The sequence below is a fragment of the Camelina sativa genome, chromosome 19 (genome assembly GCF_000633955.1).
Source record: "Camelina sativa cultivar DH55 chromosome 19, Cs, whole genome shotgun sequence".
Taxonomy (NCBI): Eukaryota; Viridiplantae; Streptophyta; class Magnoliopsida; order Brassicales; family Brassicaceae; genus Camelina; species Camelina sativa.
This window is the reverse complement of record NC_025703.1, coordinates 23,717,794-23,737,821: the sequence shown is the minus strand read 5'-3', so window position 1 is coordinate 23,737,821 and position 20,028 is coordinate 23,717,794. Positions and strand designations below refer to the sequence as shown.

The following is a 20,028-nucleotide window of genomic DNA, read 5'->3' as shown; positions in this document are numbered from 1 at the left end:
TGAAGTAAGTCCGGGGGTGGATGTCTCCAAGTTACTAATGTCATTTTCTTTGGTTGTTTCCTTTTGATTTTTCGAGTCTTTGAGTCATTTTCTTGTTTTTATTGAGTCAAAAAATTGGGAAACTATGATCATTTCTAGGAAACTTTTGCTTTGAATTAACACTCTTATGATCAAATCCTCTTTTCGACTCTGACTCTCCCACTCCAGTCGTTGCTTTAGTACTTTTGATTTTTGAATGAAGCTTGGAAAGAACATTAGCAGTCTCAACACGCCCCAAAAGACCCTCACCAAAGAGGACATTAAGTTGATCCACCGTTGTCTCTAGCTTTGACAGGACTTAACCGGATTTAACTTCTTGCCTTGGGACTTGGTATACATCGAACAAGTCTCCTCCCTTAAGCAGTACAAGACATGCATCTCCTCGCAATGTATGCTTCCCCTCTCTCTTCCCTTCATTACTCAATAAAAAAAAAGAGAAAAAGTAAAGAAGAAAGAACGAAGAAGAAGAGGATATAGGTAATAAAGAAGTGAACCGAGGGTTGTGCGTAAACCCGTGCATCCTTCAGAATTCATGGAAACTTGTCCAAAAGAAATGATCAAAGGATTGATAAAAAAATACAATGATATCCTAGAAAATTAGGGAGAAATCAATCCTTTGGAAGTGAGAAAAGAGAGAGGAAAGGAAGCATATGTAGGAAGTCTTGGGCATTTAAAGGTTGAAGGAGTCATTGAGTTCAATGATTGATATTCCCTCGGCGAGACCAGACATTTTCACTAATCTGATGTAGAGAGACAACAATGGGGATGCTAAAGGTTCTTTAAGGTTGTGGAGTTCAGAGTAGGGAGTATTGATCCTAATCATGGGCAGAGTACAAAAAGTAGTTCTTAATTTGGTTTGATGAAGAGTGCAAATAAGAGGTTCCCAAGAAGTAGTTCCATTTTCAAACCTTTTCTTTGATCCTGAGTTTTTGTCTGTTCTTGCTTGAGGACAACCAAAGATTCAAGTCCGGGGGAATTGATGTGTCTATATTTTATAGGATTTTAACCATAGTTTTGGTATTTGTTTTGAGTCTTTGTTGAGTCAAAGTGTTCTTTTAGAGTCCTTTTAGTTTTTTGTGAGTCTGTACAGGTTCTAGGATACATTGGAAGGAAACTGAGTGTTTTGGGGATGAAGACAAGCATCTGAAGCCAATTTGGTGAAGCCTGATCGAAATAGCAAGCAGATGGAGAAAATACAGATAAAGCATCCAGGATCGACTGATCCGCATTCGGGATCGACCAGTCCCATACCCGAAGCAACTCTTCCTTTTTCGTTTTAAACCAACTTTTAGGGTTTTATTTTGATATTTAAGTTAGAGGCTCGGCCTCCAAAGACATAAGATTTATTTTTCTAAGACTATTCTGTATTGAGAGCAAAGGGAGAAGATCTCTAATCCTACTTGACAATTTGGAGAAGATTTCTACACCCTATTTCTTATTCTTTTGCAATTCAATTATGTTTACTCATCCTTGATTTGTTGTTCTTTAATCTCCATGTATGAGTAGTTTATCTATTGTGTTTCGGGTTTCAAAGGGGAATTATGATTTTCTAAACATAGGTTGTTAGATTTGGGGTTGATCTATTTTGTTCTTCATCTGTTGTTGTTCTTAACACTTAAACTAGATAGCTACCTAGTTATGATCATAGGTTAAATTCATCGTGGCACCGAAAGTGTTGTTGAATTGCTTGAAAAGAACTTAGGTGAGCAAGGTGGACCTAAGCCAACGGAAGTTGAAGTTGAGGCACCTTGTGAACATATCAAACTTGAACTTGTTATTGCTTGCTTGGTTTGCTAGATCCAAACGATGGTTTAGGGTTTAGTGAATTCATTGCATAGATAGCTAATGCTGCGGAAGTAGGCTAGCTTTACAACAGTGATTTGAGTTCTAGAACGGTGTCTAATGCATCCCAATCTTCCACCTTAGTCCGAGAATTATATCCCCATAGATTCCCTACGCCCAATATTTCCTTTTTTATTTAGAAACAACTTATTTACTTTCCGTTTTTAATTATTACTTGCTTCACAAACTTCCTCTTTTGTCTTAGCTATATTTGATCTTCATAGTTTCATAGTGCAATTGTTTGGTCTCTGTTGATTCGATCCTAAAGTGTTACAACGATACCACTAGATCGTGGTGGAGTACACATTGGATTTTAATTGACATTTGATCAATTGTCTCACTGAGTGTTTATAAAATACTCATGCATCTCAATTTGTGTTTGTGGTGCAGGTAAAGGCAAAGTGTGATCGTGGAATCAAGGCAATGAAGAGGAGGATGTTCTAGGGACTCGATTGGTTGTTGTCTGACATTGCTAGGTTGCTAGAGTTGGGTCATTAGAACATTTCTAGGTTGATGGTTCTATGTTTCCTGATGTTTGGTTATTGGATAAATTGTTATACTTTGATATTGGTTATTAAATTATTGGATATTTATTGGATGTTGTTATTGTTTTTGTTATCCGCTGTTGTGTGACTTTGGTTAGGTGGCTAGTGGATATGGGACCACTAGTTGTAGATTATTTATTATTATTATTATTATTTATAATTAAAAAAAAAACGGGTCGGGTCGTTTCATCGACGATTCTCCTCTCAAGTCCACGGCTCTCAGTGACTCTTGTTTCTCTCCGTCGTCGGTTTTTCCGATTTGTCTCTCAGTCAACGGTCCTCCTCTTCGTCGTTGGTTCTCTCGTTTCTCCTCTCCGTCGTCGTCTCTCTCTTGATTCTCAGGCGAGGAAGGGTTCTTCTCAGGCGACGACGGGTTCTTCGTAGGCGACGGCGAGAAGGGGCTTTTATCAGTCGAAGGGTTTTTTGTTCTCTGCGACGACGGCGAGTCTCCCTCAATTGAAGACGGCGACGATGGCGGGTTCTTCTCAGACAAAAGGTTTGCCTCCCTCTGAACCATCTTTTAGCCGGAAATGCAGTTCCGGTTGCTTTTGGGTCGTCTTTTACATATTGTTGTTGTCGTCGTTAACTTATTTTTGTTGTTGATTTTCTTCACAGATTTGTTTGATTATAGAGTTTGATTTTATTTGTCCCTTGTCACAGAGTTGTTTGATTACAGTTTTATTTGTCCCTTGTCACAGATTTGATTTCAGTTTTATTTCTCTTTGTCACAAAGTTGTTTGATTACAGTTTAATTTGTCCCTTGTCATAGATTTGATTGCAATTTTAATTTTCTTTGTCACCGATTTGTTTGCACTTTTTCTTTTGTGGTCACAGATTTGTTTGTACTTGTTTTCAGTTTTTTTTTTTTTGTTTTTTGTCAGATTTGTTACTTTATTTGATTGCAGTTTTATTGGTCCCTTGTCACAGATTTGTTTTTAAAATTTATGTTGTTTACTTACAGTTTTGTTGGTCTCTTGTCACAGATTTATTTAACTTGTCACAGATTATTTTTATCCTTTGTCACAGCTTTTTTTTGTGTTTATGAATGACTAATAACCTTTTCGTTTTGTGTTTAGGAATGTCACTTTACCCTCCTCAAGAAGGAAAATCTCCTATTCAAATAAGGAGCATGAACCATAGCTGCTTTTTGAGTAACTTTGGGATTATGAAAAGTAGAATAGGAGGAGATGTGTGGAATGAATTGAAAGAATCATCTCTTGGGGTCTTTCTTAAGCTGTATGAAGAGAAGTATGTATGGTCAGCCCAGATGGTACATTACTTCCTCACTAATCAGTTGGCATTCGATGCTAGGCATGAGTTTTGGTCTGTTATTGATGGTCAACCACTCAGATTTTCGTTGCATGAATTTGAGGAAACTACAGGTCTAAATTGTGATCCATTTGATCCGTTGGACAATTTTTATGCTGACCATAAGGAGTTTTGGAAGGAAATGCAAGTATCGACAGTGGATGGACCATGTTTAGATGAGTTGAAATCGGCTTTAGACCTTTGCCAAAAGAGTGAGAAGAGTGATGGTTGGGGTGTTGATAATAGGAAGATGTTAGGAAGGTTAATACTCCTACATGTTGGAATATTTGGGATTAATCATGGATCGATGGTACCTTTGAAATTTGCGAAAAGAGTGTTTGATGAAGAAGCATTTGAGAAATATCAGTGGGGGAGAGTGGGTTTTTCTAGTTTAGTTGACTCGATCAAGGTGGTTACCTACAAGGGGCAAAATTACACATTTCATGGATGTGTTCATCTTTTGTTCATATGGATTTTTGAATCTGTTCTGGGTTTAGAAAACCTGTATGGCAATAGGAGGGCAATCACTCCGGGTCCACCACTACTGAATTGGGAAGGATCTCGTACGCGATTCAGATTTGAAGACTTCATAGTAGACGAGAAGGCTGCACATCAATAAATCTTCTTAGGAAACATGTAGCCTGAGGTAATTTCTGCATAATCTTCTTAGGAAACATGTAGCTCAATTCAACATCAGAACATCTCCTATCCAAAGCATAATCTTCATAGACCATTCCAATTAAATCCTCATAAAGCGTGTTACCATTAGCTGCTAACATTCAAGATCCCCTCTTGCTATCAACAGCAAACAACCATCTTCCTCTTTCAAACATCCATTTTCCACATACAAGAATAATCTTCTCCATCTTCAAAGAGTAGATGATTAACAAGATGAATTTGAAGAGGGGTTTGAAGAGTTGAACATTAGAATGATTAGATGATGAATTCAAATAGAAATCAGGAGTTGAGACGATTGGAAAAAGATAGAGAAGGAACAAGATCGAGAGGAGGTAGAGATCGACTAATTTCGTTGAAAATGATGAAAAGGGCAAAACCTAAATTGGACAGCTCAAATTTGTTGATCTAGATATTGGGCAACAAATCTGCGACATAACCATCAATAAATCTGTATGTATAAACAAATCTACCACCACTATTTTCTGAATATAAATTTGTGATACCTAGAAATAAGTCTGTAACAAAAACTATGCAGCTAAAAGGTTTGAACAAGTATGTAGGATTAAGTCTGCCACCACTAAAAAATTAGTTTTGTCAGGAATAAGTCGGCGTCAAACATATCAGCAGTCATTAAAAATATGTCTGTAACAAAAATAAGTCTGGTGTAACATTTAATAAAAATGTGATCATTACGAGTCAATCTAGCAATTATCTTTCCTCGATGCAACTCTGCAACGACTTGTAGACTTATTGTAAGTTTGTAGTTACAGTAATATATATGTAGGTACATTACATAAAAAGTTTGTGCTTGTAACAGAAATCGGTAAGACAGAACAAGTATGCAAAAACAAATCTGTCGGCCAAAGAAAATTTGTGGTATCGTCATAAAAGTCTGTAAGATATGTCTGTGGTTGACAAAAAGTCTGCGAAAACCTACAAATCTGCGACAACGTAATAAAAAATTTGTACAACAAATATATGGCGAAAACAAATCTGTCGCAGAATTGTTGAAAAAGTTGTGGCATTAATAAATCGGTAGAACAAATCTGCAAAAACTAAATATGTGATAACTATGATATAAAATCTGTAAAAGATTTTAGTTACAGATTTATTTGAAATTCAAGTTTTTCTGTAAATAACAGCAACTTATGCCACGCTGTCATAAGAATTTTAATGGCATTTCCGTAATAAACTTTTTACAACAAAGCGGTATTATAGACATTAAAAAAACAAAAAACATTCTAATTATTTTAAAAAGATATGGGTTACTCTAGTTATTAACTCCAATATACATAGGTCATTCTAGTTATTTTCCCTTATATTTATGTCCCTAAATTATATAACATATCAAGATTTGGCCCTGACATTTTCTTTTACTCAATTATAACCACTTAAATATGGTTGTGACTTGTGAATCTTGTGATGCTATACAAAGAAGGATCGAATTTTCGAAATGATAACATAGCTTCTGAAACAGTGGCATTACACAAATATAATACACGAACACGAGTATGAGATTCAAAATCTAGCAACTAAAATGTGAGAAAAGATTTTTGATTCTTCTTTCTCTTCCAAAAGACTACAAAAGTTGAAACAAAAAAAATAAAAGCTCTTCTTCGATCGGTCTCTCTCTCGATGTTTCCATCTCGTATTTTCTCCAACCAAAAAAAATTCTATTGCTGCTTGTCAGGTTGTTCTTCTTCTTCTTGGTCTGGGTTTTCTTCTTCCTCTTCTTTCTTCTCTTCCTCTTCTTCATCTTCTTCTGGAGGATCATAAGGCATCGGCGGTGGTAATGGTGTCTTCATAGGACTAAACTTGGGGAAAATGTCAGGCCTCCTCCCAGGTTTAGGTCTCTCCCACTCCTAAACAGTACATCACAAACACAATTCAAACCAAGCATTTTCTATCCAGGAGGTGTTTGATTCTTCTATAAAGAATATTGCAAGCCATTTGATGCCAAATACATCGAACCTAAGTAGATTCTTGCATATTCTATAGAGCAACAATGAACACTAATCCCACTTAAGGCAAACGGAACACATGATGAGCTACCAAAATCAAACTTTGGAGTCATGAAATGAATACAAAAGCTTTTCACTAGACTTGTTACCAATTGATTTAACTGCTACCACATTTAAGGTAGATTCATACACAAAAAGCATAACCAATTGGGAACAAGTCACAAACTCTGGCACAAATAGCTACTTTAAATCCCAATCCTATCTATCCTCAATCAGACCCGACTCGGGAGGGAACTTACAATTGGGAAATCGAGAGGGTTGCGACGAGTGAGCTTTTCTTCCTCGGGAGCCATAGAGACAACTTGCAGCTGATTCCGATTGCGACGCAAAGAGCGGTGAACGGAAGAGAAACCATAGACACGCGACGAAGAGGAAACAAGCGAGCGCGAGTCTGAGGAAATCTTCGTCTTTCCTAAAACATCGAGAGATGGACAAGGAAGGAACCTCACAGAGCAAAGCGTCGACGCCATGGAACGGAGGAGCTAAACTGACGATTATCCACCAACCAAGAATTATCGTGTGACAGCTTGTAAAAAGTTTTTTATGCTGCGTTTGCGTATTGATGATAGTGGGCTTTTATTGGACTGGTCCATAAATAAATTACTAAGCTTAACCATTTTATAAAGTTTAATGGATTTGAAACTCCAACAAAAATAAATAGTTATTCAATCTGGTTTTAAAATAATTATCCACGTATCTACCTACATATAAACATCTAGTGTTTAATTATATTCAAAGAAAAATAAACGTTTTTACATCTATAACAAAACATTTTTTTGACATTTCTTTTACACTTTGAATAAAACTCTACTTAATGGAATTTTGTAGAGAATCATGCTTGAATGCCCTCACCATTTTCAATCGTGCTCAGTTTTTTGCGAACATTTTTGTTAATGAGCTTGACAAGCTTCTTTGCCGTAGAAGGTGGCGCTCCGAAGTTTAATCTTATTTTGCTAAAATTGTATCAATTTATAAATTTTAAAAGTTTAAACAATTAAAATATATCTAAAAATTAATAATTATTCATTTACAATATAAAATAATAAATATTAATTTATATATAAATCAATATCACTACAAAATTAATAAAATTTCATAGTCTCAATATTATTAAGTTATAGAGAATTTCTTGTTTCTTCATTATATATCAAAGATATTGACATTACCATACATGTGATCTAGCTTTGGAAGAAAACTAAAACTAAAATGAGAATTTTAAAAGATGCATCAAGACTCAAAAGTCTCAATAAACAAACTTTAAGATCTGATTTTATACAAACTAAGCATGTGTATGTACATATACATATAATAAGATTTCAATGAGGCAATAACACCATACATAACTATGGACCACCATTCAAAAAGGCTAAATTATTACATTACCAACATAAAATCTACATCCCAAATTTAATGTTGGCGCTTCTCGCTTTTCATATCAAGGAGATCCAATTTCGAAACCAGACTAATAGCAATAAGAAACCAAAATATCCGAAGAAATGGTCCGATATCTCGGTTATCTTGATTTACAATTGGGTTGTTCAAAAAGAAAAAAAAAAATCAACTGATGGATTGACATCAACGGCGAGTTCTGAAAGGTGGATCTCCTTGATATGAAAAGCGAAGATGATGATGAATGAAAGAGGAATGAGAAGACAATGGTGATGAATCGAAATAGAAGGAGAATAAAAGAAGAACTGTTTGTTTGCTCAGAAGAAAAAAGAAGAATCGATAAAACTAGGAAAAAGAAGAGAAGAGTGACGGCTAAATGATATATTAGGTTAGGGTTTTCATTTATTCGGTTAACCGTTTGGTTCCAGCGAACCAAACCGAAAATCTCGGTTAGCCGAATCAATTCAATCGTTCTGATCGGTTGTGTCAATTAATTTTAATCGAACCGGTTTGTCCAAATCTCGGTTCGGTTGGGTTCAGACAAATTGGTTCGGTTCAAATTCCCAAGCCTAGCCATTACCATACATGTGATCCAGCTTTGGAAGAAAACAAAAACTAAAATGAGAATTATAAGAGATGCATCAAGACTCAAAGACTCAATAAACAAACTTTAAGATCTCAATAAAATTTGCCTTTAATTTAATACTATAATCAGTGTCAAAAAGAAAAGCCAACATGAAAACTATTAGTATGAAAAATCCAAAAAAAAAAAATAACTTGGTTTTTTTTTGGAAAAATTGAGTTTTCTAAAAGAATGTTTCCAAAAAAAAAGTGAAAATTTCCAAAATTAAAAAATGGGTTGAACAAAATTAGGTTGAATATCATCTCCAAAATAATAGTTGAACAAGTTGAACATTTTTACTGTAGGATTAGTTTATTTTTTCAACTTTTTAAATTGAACGGTTGAATAATTTTGTTTAACCTCTTTAACTTTTTCAATTTCAATGCAAATGATGAAAATTAGTTGAATAATTTTGTTCAACCTGTTTCTTAACCTTTCTGTCAAGAAACCTTCTTGTATTGTATTAATGTGTTTCTTAGGTTGTAAGTTACATTGTGTTTGAGTATATATATATCATGGTCTCGGATACAGAGGTTGACCTAATCATCTAAGAGACCGACATTAACTTATATGGGCTATACAGCCCAATACCCCCCCCCCCTCTCAAGGTGGAGTGTGAAGATTACAAACACCCCGCTTGTCCAAAAAAGCTTCAAAGTGTTTTTGTCCCAATGCTTTCGTCAAGATGTCCGCGAGCTGAGTAGTAGTGGAGACATGTTGAGTAGCAATGGTACCACATATAATTTCGTCTCGTATAAAATGACAGTCCGTACCAACATGTTTTGAGCGAGCGTGAAAAACGGGATTGGCAGCAAGCATGATCGCAGATAGACTATCAGAGTAAACAGTAATGGGAGCTGTGACTTGGATACCAAGGAAAGGAAGAAGTTGACGAAGCCAGAGGAGTTCACTTACGGTGTCCGCCATGGCTCGGTATTCGGCCTCGGTGGAAGAACGAGAAACAATATCCTGTTTTCTTGTCTTCCAAGACAGAGGAGAACCACCGAGCTGTATAAAATAACCAGTGAGCGAACGACGAGAAGAAGGACATTTCGCATGATCCGAATCACACCATGCTGTTAACGTAAGAGGCGTATTAGCGCGAAGAAGAATGCCTTGACCTGGACTATTCTTTAAGTAACACACTACACGAAGAGCGGCGTCCCAATGGGCCTGTTGAGGAGAAGCCATGAACTGGGAGAGAACATGGATGGCATAAGATAGTTCCGGACGCGTGTTACCAAGATAGATCAGGCGACCAACAAGACGGTGATATCGTGTAGGTTCCGGAAACAGAGACCCTTTGGCATAAGCGAGCTTGTGATTCTGTTCCAACGGAAAAGTGGTTGGTCGAACACCTAGAAGACCTGTTTCAGCAATGATGTCGAGAGCATACTTCTGTTGACAAAGATAAATGCCAGACGGACTTCGAGCTACTTCGAGACCCAAGAAATAACGCAGAACACCCAAATTCTTCATGTGAAAACAAGAACTCAAATAGTGTTTGAACTCGTTGACGACATGAATCGAACTTCCAGTGATAATCAAGTCGTCAACATAAACCAAGACGTGAAGACGGGCAGTATTAGTAGCCAAGACAAACAAAGAGTAGTCGGAGTAGTCTTGAACAAACCCAAAAAATTTCATGGCTTCAGCTAACTTAGCAAACCAACAACGCGGAGCTTGCTTTAACCCATAGAGAGACTTGCGAAGACGACACACCTTATTCGGATCACCCGTACGAAAACCAGGAGGAAACTTCATGTAAACCTCTTCATCAAGGTCACCATGTAAAAAAGCGTTATAAACATCCATTTGATGGACCTCCCAATCTAAGGATGCTGCCTGTTGGAGGAAAGCCCGAATAGTGATCATCTTGGCCACATGAGCAAAAGTCTCGGAGTAATCGATTCCTTCTTCTTGTTTATTGCCAAGGACTACAAGACGTGCTTTGTGACGCTGAAGCGTACCATCAGCGCTGAACTTCAAACAAAAAACCCATTTACAACAAATAGCGTGTTTTCCTGGAGGAAGATCTTCAACTGTCCAGGTCTGAAGAGCTTCTAAGGCTTCTATTTCATCGGTGACCGCAAATCGCCAATTTTCATCAAGAATAGCCTCATTGTAGGTCTTGGATTCCTAGCCAGATGTAATGGCGAATAAGAAAGCTTGATAAGTCTTCGAAAATTGAGAACTAGAGACATAGTTGTCAATTGGATAAGGTGTCACGGAGGGTGGAGGCGAGTAGATCAAAGAGGTGACATTGTCCGCTAGTTTCACAGGTGGTCGTTTTGTGCGATGGCCAAACCCGAGCTGTTCTGGTGCCAGAGTAATCTCGGTGGGAATAGACGAAGACGTAGGGGCAAGTTGTTGAGATGTGTTGGTTGCAGGAGTAGGAGAAGCATTAACGGAGTCTGGTGCTTCGGTTGATGCAGACGTAGTAGTGTCTGAAACAGAGTCAGGTTCTGACGCAAGAACTGGTGTGTCAGAGGAGGGATGTGTTGAGTCCATAGTCGCAGGTGGGATGGATTCTGACTGAGGAACCTCCGGTGAAATGACTGCTGAAGATGACACAGATTGCTCGTCAAAGTAATCAGGAAATGAGTCAGCAAGAGGAACAATGGACGATCGAAACGAAATAAAGAGAGGTGAAGTAGTTTCATCATCGACAAACGGAAATATCGTTTCACGAAAAACAATGTCTCGAGAAACAGAGACAACACCTGTCTCAAGGTTGTAAACACGCCAACCCTTTTTGCCAAACGGATAACCAATGAAGATCGATTTAGTACCCCTTGTTGCAAACTTGTCACCACCGTGTTTTTGGTTGTGAACGTAACAGAGACAACCAAACACACGCATATGGTTCATTGGCGGAGGTCGGTTGTAGATAAGCTTAAAAGGAGTTTGACCAGCAAGAATCTGTGTAGGAGTGCGGTTGATAAGGTAGCCAGCCGTTAACGCACAATAACCCCAGAACTCTATTGGGAGATTAGCGTGAAACCGAAGAGCACGAGCGATATTCAAGATATGACGATGTTTACGTTCGACGCGGCCGTTCTGTTGCGGTGTGCCAACACAAGAAGTTTCGTGGATAATGCCTCGTTGAGCAAAATATTCTTTGAGGCAAATGAATTCAGAGCCATTATCACTGCGAATTGATTTCACTTGAGCACAGAATTGTCGTGCAACAAGAGCCAAAATTTTTTTAAGATGAGTAGGTGCGTCTGTCTTTGAAGGTAGAAGATAAATCCAAACTGCGCGGGAATAATCATCAAGAATAGTAAAAAAGTACCGAGAACCACAGATGGCTGAAGTACGATACGGTCCCCAAAGATCGCAATGGATTAGTTCAAAAGCAATACTCGTCTTATTATAACTTAAAGGAAAAGACTCTCTTGTCTGTTTTGCTCGAATACAAACATCACAGGACGTTGAATCAAATTTATTTTTAGAATCCAAAAACTGCAACATATCTAAAACAGTAGAAGAGGGATGTCCCAAACGAGAATGCCAAACTTCTGTAGACGTAGAATCCACATGATGAACAGCAGCTGCAACCTCTACTATTTTAAAAAATAAAGACCTTGTTGTTCCTCACCCGCATCAATCAGCGTTTTCGTGGTGCGATCCTGAATAATACACATCCGATCAGTAATTTGGAAAACACAACCGTGCTCTCTAGTCAACTGAGAAACAGAGATAAGATGACACTTCAACTCATCAACAAAGAAAACATTGTGAAGACTTAATGAAGAACCAAACACCACACGGCCGATCTTAATAGAAGAGGTGAAACGACCATCAGGAAGCTTGATAATAACCGGTGCCATATCACAAACATCAACCAAATATTCAAGAGAACCTGTCATGTGGTTAGAGGCACCAGTATCGATAATACAGGATTCAAAAAAATACATAACCGTGGGAGGGTTAGGCGAGCGATATTTCTTTTCAGCAAGAATGTTCTGTAGAAGCTTCCAATCATCGCTACTTAACCACTAAGACCAATACGATCAGCTGATGTTAAAGGTGAGGGATTTTTGACCGTAGCAGTGTGAATAACAGGGTGATGTGAAGGTGGCAGTGTAGAGATAGTATTCACATGAGCTGAAGTTGTGCCTTTGCCAAACATTGAGCCCACGGATGTAGTCGTGACACCACGAGCCGAAGATCCGGAAGCAGTGCCGCTGTTACCTCCAGGCTTAGGACGAAGAGATTTGTCAGTCCACCATTCTGGATAACCAATTTTCTTGAAGCAGTTTTCTTCGAGATGACCAGTGCGACCACATACGTTGCAGATCAAAGAATTTTTGTTCACAAAAGATTTTCTTGGAACATTGGTCTGAACCGCAAAGCTTACACCGTCGGACCGTTCTTCATGTATGCGACTCGAAAGCTTGGATTCCTCATCTTGAATCAAAGTGTTATATGCTTCTTCGAGACTCGGTAGCGGGACCCGAGAGAGCAGAGATGATTTAACGGCACCATACAAGGTATCGTCGAGACCCATGAGAAACTGATGGAGTTTGTCTTCCTCACGCTCTCGACGTACTTCCTCCATAGTTTTAGCTTTCTGATAATCAGCAAGATTTCTCCACAACTTAGTCAGTTTACCATAATAAGATTCAATAGCAAGACTTTTTTGTCGACAGTTAGCCAATTCTGTCTTGAGACGTTGAATTCGTTGTCCGTTCTTCACACCAAACCGTTTCTGAACATGAGTCCAGAGTTCATGAGAGTTATTAAGGTGAGACAGCGATACAAAAGTTGACATAATCATCTAAGAGACTGACATTAACTTATATGGACTATACACTCCAATACTTTCAACCATTTGCATTTTGATCACCAAATAAAAATGACGCAAACTCAAGAAAAAGCGAGAAATCCCATCACGCATAATCCGAGAAGAAGACAGACAAACACCAAACTGGGCGCGTGATAGTACACGCGCACTGCAGCTGGCAACAGCCAACTTCCCTCTCACATTCTCTCCTTTAAAAACTCTCTCTCTCTCTCTCTCTCTCTCTTCCTCACTTAATCAAATCACACTTCTTCACTCCTTTTTAACCTCAGCCAAACAATGTCGTCTCCGGCGACTCTCTCCTTCTTCATCTTCACTCTCTCCTTCTACATCTCTTCTTCTCTCGATACCACCAACAACAAACACACAACTGTTAACTCCTTAAACATCCCTTCCCCCACCGCGGCGGCGGAGATCGAGCTTATTAACCCTAAGCTCCCGCCGCGAAGCCTCTCCCTCACATCCTCCAAAAAATTCGAAGGATCCTCCGATCTAATCCACCTCCGTTACCACATGGGACCTGTCCTCTCATCATCACCGATCAACATCTACGTTATCTGGTACGGACGCTGGACTCGTCCACACAAATCCCTAATCAGAGACTTCCTCAACTCAATCTCCGACGCCAAAGCACCTTCCCCTTCCGTCGCACAGTGGTGGCGCACCGCTTCTCTCTACACAGACCAAACCGGAGCAAACGTCTCCAGATCCGTACTAATCGCCGGAGAATACTCCGATTCGAAATACTCACACGGAAACCACCTGACTCGTCTCACGATCCAGGACGTCATCGCCTCCGCCGCGAGATCAGCTTCTTTCCCGGTGGATCACAAAAACGGTATGTACTTAGTCCTGACGTCACACGACGTCACGATGCAAGACTTTTGCCGCGCCGTGTGCGGGTTCCACTACTTCACTTTCCCGTCTATGGTTGGTTACACGATGCCTTACGCCTGGGTTGGTCAGTCGGGTAAACAATGCCCCGAGGTTTGCGCTTACCCGTTCGCTTTACCGGGTTATATGGGACACGGCGGTCCCGGTGAGCTCCGACCACCGAACGGAGAGACGGGAGTCGATGGGATGGTTAGTGTGATTGGTCATGAGTTAGCTGAAGTTGTTTCGAATCCGTTGATTAACGCTTGGTACGCCGGAGAAGATCCGACGGCGCCGACGGAGATTGGGGATTTGTGTGAAGGGTTGTACGGAAGCGGCGGAGGAGGAGGGTATATTGGTCAAGTTATGAGGGATAGGGAAGGGAAGACTTATAATATGAATGGTAAAGGAGGAAGGAAGTTTTTGGTTCAATGGATTTGGAACCCTAATTTGAAAGCTTGCTCTGGTCCCAACTCTGTCGACTAAACCAAACACGAAGAAGGTGAAGATTAAAGAAGGTGATTAAGTGGTTAATCACTCTAAGATCAGGATGAAATAACTTTTTTTATTTATATTAGTAGAATTTTTAGGTTAGTACTATTTTGTAACATTTATTTACTTTTGATTATATATATATATACTGTTTTTGTGTTTTTTGAATGAATCTTGATTTTATTTTTTTTCACACTCACTTTTTTTTTTTTTTTTTTTTTTTTTTTTCTTTCTGGTCAATGTGATAGATAGTCTATGAGNTTATGTACACTTTGGGAAGTGAAAAAGTTTAAATTCAAATTCTTTCAAGATATTTTTCTTTCTGCATTGTTTTTAAATAGTAATTGGTGTTTCAATAAATGTAAGTGTACGATAACGATAACTTTAGTTGGACTCTTTTTCAGTATTTATGGAAAAGACAAAATAATAGTATTTAAAAGGTTTCGTTGGATTGAGAGAACACTGACATGATATACAGAAACGAATCTTAATACTTTTTTTTTTAAATAGTAATTGGTGTTCTCAGATGAGCCAATGCCAATCTTAATACTCTCTTACAAATGTTGTAATAAGATTCTAAATTAATCATTTATTTGTGTAGTTAGATTTAGCTGTCGGATTATCTATCAAAGCAGCAAATTCATATTTAGATGTGGACGGCTTATATGAAAACAAAGAAAATGGTCTATAATTACATGTACTATGTTCGATGAACTCTTAGTTACAACATTTGTAAGAGAGTCTCTTTTCATATCACAACAAATCGTATAGAATCAAATACAATACAATTTTTATACGCATATACAATTTAAATTTCGATGAAAGAATGAAATATGACCTCACTATTCATAAATGAAATTTGTTATGTCTCTTTTCATGAAGTTTTCATTAGCTATCATCTTTAGTTGAAAGTCCAAATAAAAGGCAATCCGCATTACTTTTATCAATATAAACAACTGTGATCTTATTTTCCTATGGATACATAAATTAAATGTATTCAAATTATCTCTAAACTATATATATATATATATATATATTTAAACTACATTAAATATATTATTGAAGTTAGGAATCAAGCTTTTTCACATTGTTAAAATAAGTAACTGTGGTTTAAATGGGTTATTCTTTTTTTTTTTAAACAAAGTTTTTGAAAGTACATGATCGAGTTTTCAAATATATTTATAGTTTAAAGACGAATTTCATCTTTATAATAAATAAGAAAGCAGTTCAAAAATGGTCGAGGGGGACCAAGCCTATATGACCATGTGCAATGGCGTAGTTTTGAGCCGTCTCCGAGCTTTTGTTGTTTAAAATTAAATAAAAAATGGGCTAATATTGAAGAAACGACTCTTTAAACGGGACGTTTTTTGTCCGTCTACTTGGACACATGGAAGGTGGTGATTGGGAGAAGATTTTGGGGTAGGGTTAACACAAAACACTTTCTCGAGAGAATGTGAATCAAGTCTTCTTCTGCAAATCACTCTCTCTCGTCTTCCTCGTTCCTTCTTTCACTCGTTCTTTCCTCATCCGCAGCTTCTTCTCCTAACCGTGTGATTCACTGCATGGCTTCTGATTCCCCTCAACCCGGTGATGGTTCCGTCTCTCTTCCTTCTCCTAATTCTGCGGCAGTTCCCACTTCTTCCGCCATCGATTTCCTCTCTCTCTGTACTCGCCTCAAGGTAAGCTTTGAATGCTTCTCCTTACGATTTTTTTGGAAAGATCCGGTGGATTTTGTGGTTATATACAACGGAATGTATTGTTGATGCGTTGTTCTTGTTGATGGATCGTAATGGAATCTGAATTCGTTAGGGAAATGATACGATTCTCAAGCTATGTGGTTGCTTTGATGATCTAAGTCCTCACTTATGTGTTTTTTTTTATGTGAATCTGGGTGTGGTTTTGTTTCCTGCTTCGTAGATTACATTAACCTTAGTCCTCACTGATGTGTCTTTGCTAAGATCTGGTGGTTTCTGTGATTAAGCCATTTCTTCTCTCGCAAGTCTCATTCATGGAATCTTTGAGAAAGTATGATTTTATAAAGATGTTGGTTTCAAACCTCTAATGCAATGTTGTTGTAGTGTTTATAAGATGATGCGTTGTTTAGATTTATGTTGATATTTGTGGCATACTGTTGATGAATTGTGGAATTTGATGCAATTGTGTATTTGTTTATTAGATCACGTATGTGGATGTTTGTAACCAATGTTAAAATGGATCTATGTGGAGATATCTTCACACATTTCATGCTTGATGATTTGACTTCTGTAGTGCGTTGCAGAAATGAAACATTGTCAAGTTGTAAAATTTATGTGGCTGCAATGCAGCTGTTGATGGATTGTAAAAATTCGTTTGGGAAATGTAACGAGTTTATTCGACGTGGTTACTTTTATGATCTGTGATTACTAAAGTCCTTGTACATATGTAGTTTGTCCGGTGTTTTTATGTGAACCTAGTGAGTTTTTGTTTGCTGCTTCCTCTATAAGAATTTATGTGTTGTAGCGTTTGGTAAACTATCTTTTGTATTTCAAACAGACAACTCCAACAGCTGGATGGATTAAAAGAGATGTGAAAGATCCAGAATCAATAGCGGATCACATGTATCGGATGGGTCTTATGGCTTTAATATCTTCAGATATCCCTGGTGTTAACAGAGACAAGTAATATTCGTGCTTCCTTTGTCTTTATTTTCAAGGTCAACTGTTGAATTTAGAACTATTCATATTTCCTTTCTTTTTACAGATGCATGAAAGTGGCAATTGTTCATGACATTGCAGAAGGTTTGTTCGTTCACTTTTTCTTAGAGTGTAGATCACCAATCGCAAGTTATATAGGAATGAATGTTCGAATTCGATTATTGTTGTTGAGCAGCCATTGTAGGAGACATTACACCTTCTTGTGGGATCTCTAAAGAAGAGAAAAACCGAAGAGAAAGTGAAGCACTTGAACACATGTGCAAACTCTTGGGTGGAGGAGAAAGAGGTCTGTTCTTTTATATATCTTCCTTCTATCTTCTTGTGGCTCATTTGCATAAACACTTATCACTTCTACCATTGTATATGTCATTTTCAACTTTTTGTAACTTTGTAATTTTTAAATGTTTTCAATGTTATATATTGGATTGACAGGTGAACTCGAGCCCATATGAAGAAGGATGGATCATAAAAGTGGAGCTTAGTGATGCAGGGGAAGTGAAGAAACTAATGGATTCAGACAAGTACTCCAAGTTCTGCGAAGAAGAAGATGCCAAGCACTGAGCCTTCTTCTAGTCTTGTTCTGTTTTTGTAAGCATTTCACTGTCAGCGGCAACATGGTCAGAAAAAATCCATTTGTGTCAATACATGAAATCAAGATTAATATATTTGAGGGACCAAAATTTGTCCTACACCAATGCTCATATCAAACTTAAGAAACTCTGAAAATAAGATTAATATATTTGAGGGACCAAAAATTGTCCTACACCAATGCACATGCTCTAAGGACATTCGAACAATTTTTTTTTGTTATTTAATAAAAAAGAACGTTTTTTTAAAGTCTAATTTCTGAAAACATAAATTCATGTTGTGAACATGAACACACTAAGAACGCGTTCTTCTTGTGTTAGAAGAACGTGTTCTCTTTATGATATAAGAACGTGTTCTTCTTAGGATATAAGAACCCGTTCTTCCTACGATTATAAATGTACATTCTAGTAATTTCCTTATACAGACTCCATTGTATCCCTATAAATAGTTTGTAACTAGGTCATTATTATTCAAGGAATGAGAATCTCTCCTTCTCCTCTATTCTAACCTAGTCGCTCTCTCTTTCTCTCTTTCATTCTCTCTTGATCATTCTATCTCATTCTCTATTCTTCTCATACACTTTCGTAATTCTTACATGGTATCAAAGCAGTAACGCTCCTATTGTGTTTATTCTCAAATTTTCATCTTCCGCACCAGAATCTGATCATGGATCTCAGCAAAACCCTAATCATCCCTGTTACACTCAAAGGTGGAAACTACTTGCTATGGGCAAGAACCACAAAGACAGCACTGTGCGGTCGCGGGCTCTGGAAGCACATTGAGAGCAATGAAACTGTGAAGGAGACGACGACCAAACAAGAAGGAAAGGAGATCGTTGTGTGTGACAACGACAAGTGGTTCCAAGAGAACCAAAGTGTTTTAGCCTTCATCCAAAATTCCTTGGATGCCCCGATTCTTGAGTCTTACTCATATTGTGAGACAGCTAAGGATCTTTGGGATACCCTATAGAATGTGTTTGGTAATGTCTCCAATCTGAGTCGTGTGTTTGAGGTAAAGAGAGTAATTAACAATTTCAACCAGGAAGACATGGAGTTTACTAAACACTTCGGGAAGTTCAGATCTCTTTGGGTAGAGGTGGAAATGTTAAGGCCTAACTCGGTGGATCCAGTGGTTCTAAATGAACACCGTGAACAAGACAAGGTGTTTGGCTTGCTCTTGACATTGAATTCGTCATATAATGATCTCATCAAACATATTCTTCGTTCGGACAAGCTCCCAAGTTTTGATGATGTGTGCAATCAAATTCAAAAGAAGCATGGTTCCATTGGTTTGTTTGGAGCAAAAGGTGATCTTATCACAACCAACAAAGGAGAGGTAGATGTTGCAAACAAGGGCTAATATAGAAATGATGGAAAGAACCGGTTCATATGTGATCATTGCAAGAAACCTGGACATCTTAAGGAGAAATTTTGGGCTCTTCATCCACATCTTCGCCCGAGAGGAACTAATCCAAGAGCGAATCAAGCGAGTGGATATGGTGAAACACAAGCTCTAATGGTTCCTCAAATCACCAAAGGAAACAGATCAGCGTTAGCAGCCTCTTCAGAGTTGGTGAGAAAATCTGATCTCGATGCACTCATCAAGGCTCTAAAGGAGTCTTCTGGTAACGCCTATCTTACTCTCAATGCTATGAAACCTCTTATTGTTGATTCTGGAGCCTCTCACCATATGATTAGTGATTCTAAGCTAATTAGAGATATAAAACCGGCTTTAGGAAATGTGATCATAGCCAATGGAGATAAAGTACCTATTGAAAGAATAGGAAACTTAAACTTGTTTGAGAAAACATCTAAAGCTTTTTATATGCCTAGCTTCACCTCTAATTTGTTATCAGTTAAAAGGGCGACTAATGATCTTAATTGTTATGCAATATTTGGCCCTAATGATGTTTATTTTCAGGATATTAAAACAAGTAGAGTGCTTGGCAAAGGAACCACTAAAGATGATCTTTATGTGCTTGAGGATTCAAACCTATCTACTTCCCTTTCGTCGTGTTTTAAATCAATAATTGATAAGGCTAATAGTTCAGTGTGGCATGCTAGACTTGGTCATCCCCATTTTCGTGCTTTGGAACTTTTGTTGCCTAGTATTTCGTTTAAGAATAATGATT

The 20,028-nt window shown here is 37.9% G+C and overlaps 2 protein-coding genes and 1 pseudogene across 2 annotated transcripts; 2 read left to right on the top strand and 1 right to left on the bottom strand.

Annotated features, from left to right (window-relative positions):
- Positions 5,849–6,966, bottom strand: LOC104767028 (tau-tubulin kinase 1-like). The gene is made up of 2 exons (XM_010491047.2): positions 6,673–6,966; positions 5,849–6,274 (listed from the first exon to the last, which is right to left on the bottom strand). Exons 1-2 carry the CDS (start codon positions 6,901–6,903, stop codon positions 6,086–6,088), a joined length of 420 nt encoding a protein of 139 aa, XP_010489349.1. The 5' UTR covers positions 6,904–6,966; the 3' UTR covers positions 5,849–6,085.
- LOC104767027 (protein EXORDIUM-like 5) lies at positions 13,465–14,784 on the top strand. Its single transcript, XM_010491046.2, has one exon. It carries the CDS (start codon positions 13,531–13,533, stop codon positions 14,608–14,610), a length of 1,080 nt encoding a protein of 359 aa, XP_010489348.1. The 5' UTR covers positions 13,465–13,530; the 3' UTR covers positions 14,611–14,784.
- LOC104768139 lies at positions 16,046–17,761 on the top strand (annotated as a pseudogene).

What these genes read in the sequence shown, in the direction of transcription:
- LOC104767028 (XM_010491047.2), bottom strand. Translation starts at nt 6,903, where the DNA reads ATGGCGTCGACGCTTTGCTCTGTGAGGTTCCTTCCTTGTCCATCTCTC. An exon ending in ACCCTCTCGATTTCCCAATT is followed by an intron (nt 6,275 to 6,672) that starts GTAAGTTCCCTC and finishes TGTACTGTTTAG; the next exon opens with GAGTGGGAGAGACCTAAACC.
- LOC104767027 (XM_010491046.2), top strand. Translation starts at nt 13,531, where the DNA reads ATGTCGTCTCCGGCGACTCTCTCCTTCTTCATCTTCACTCTCTCCTTC.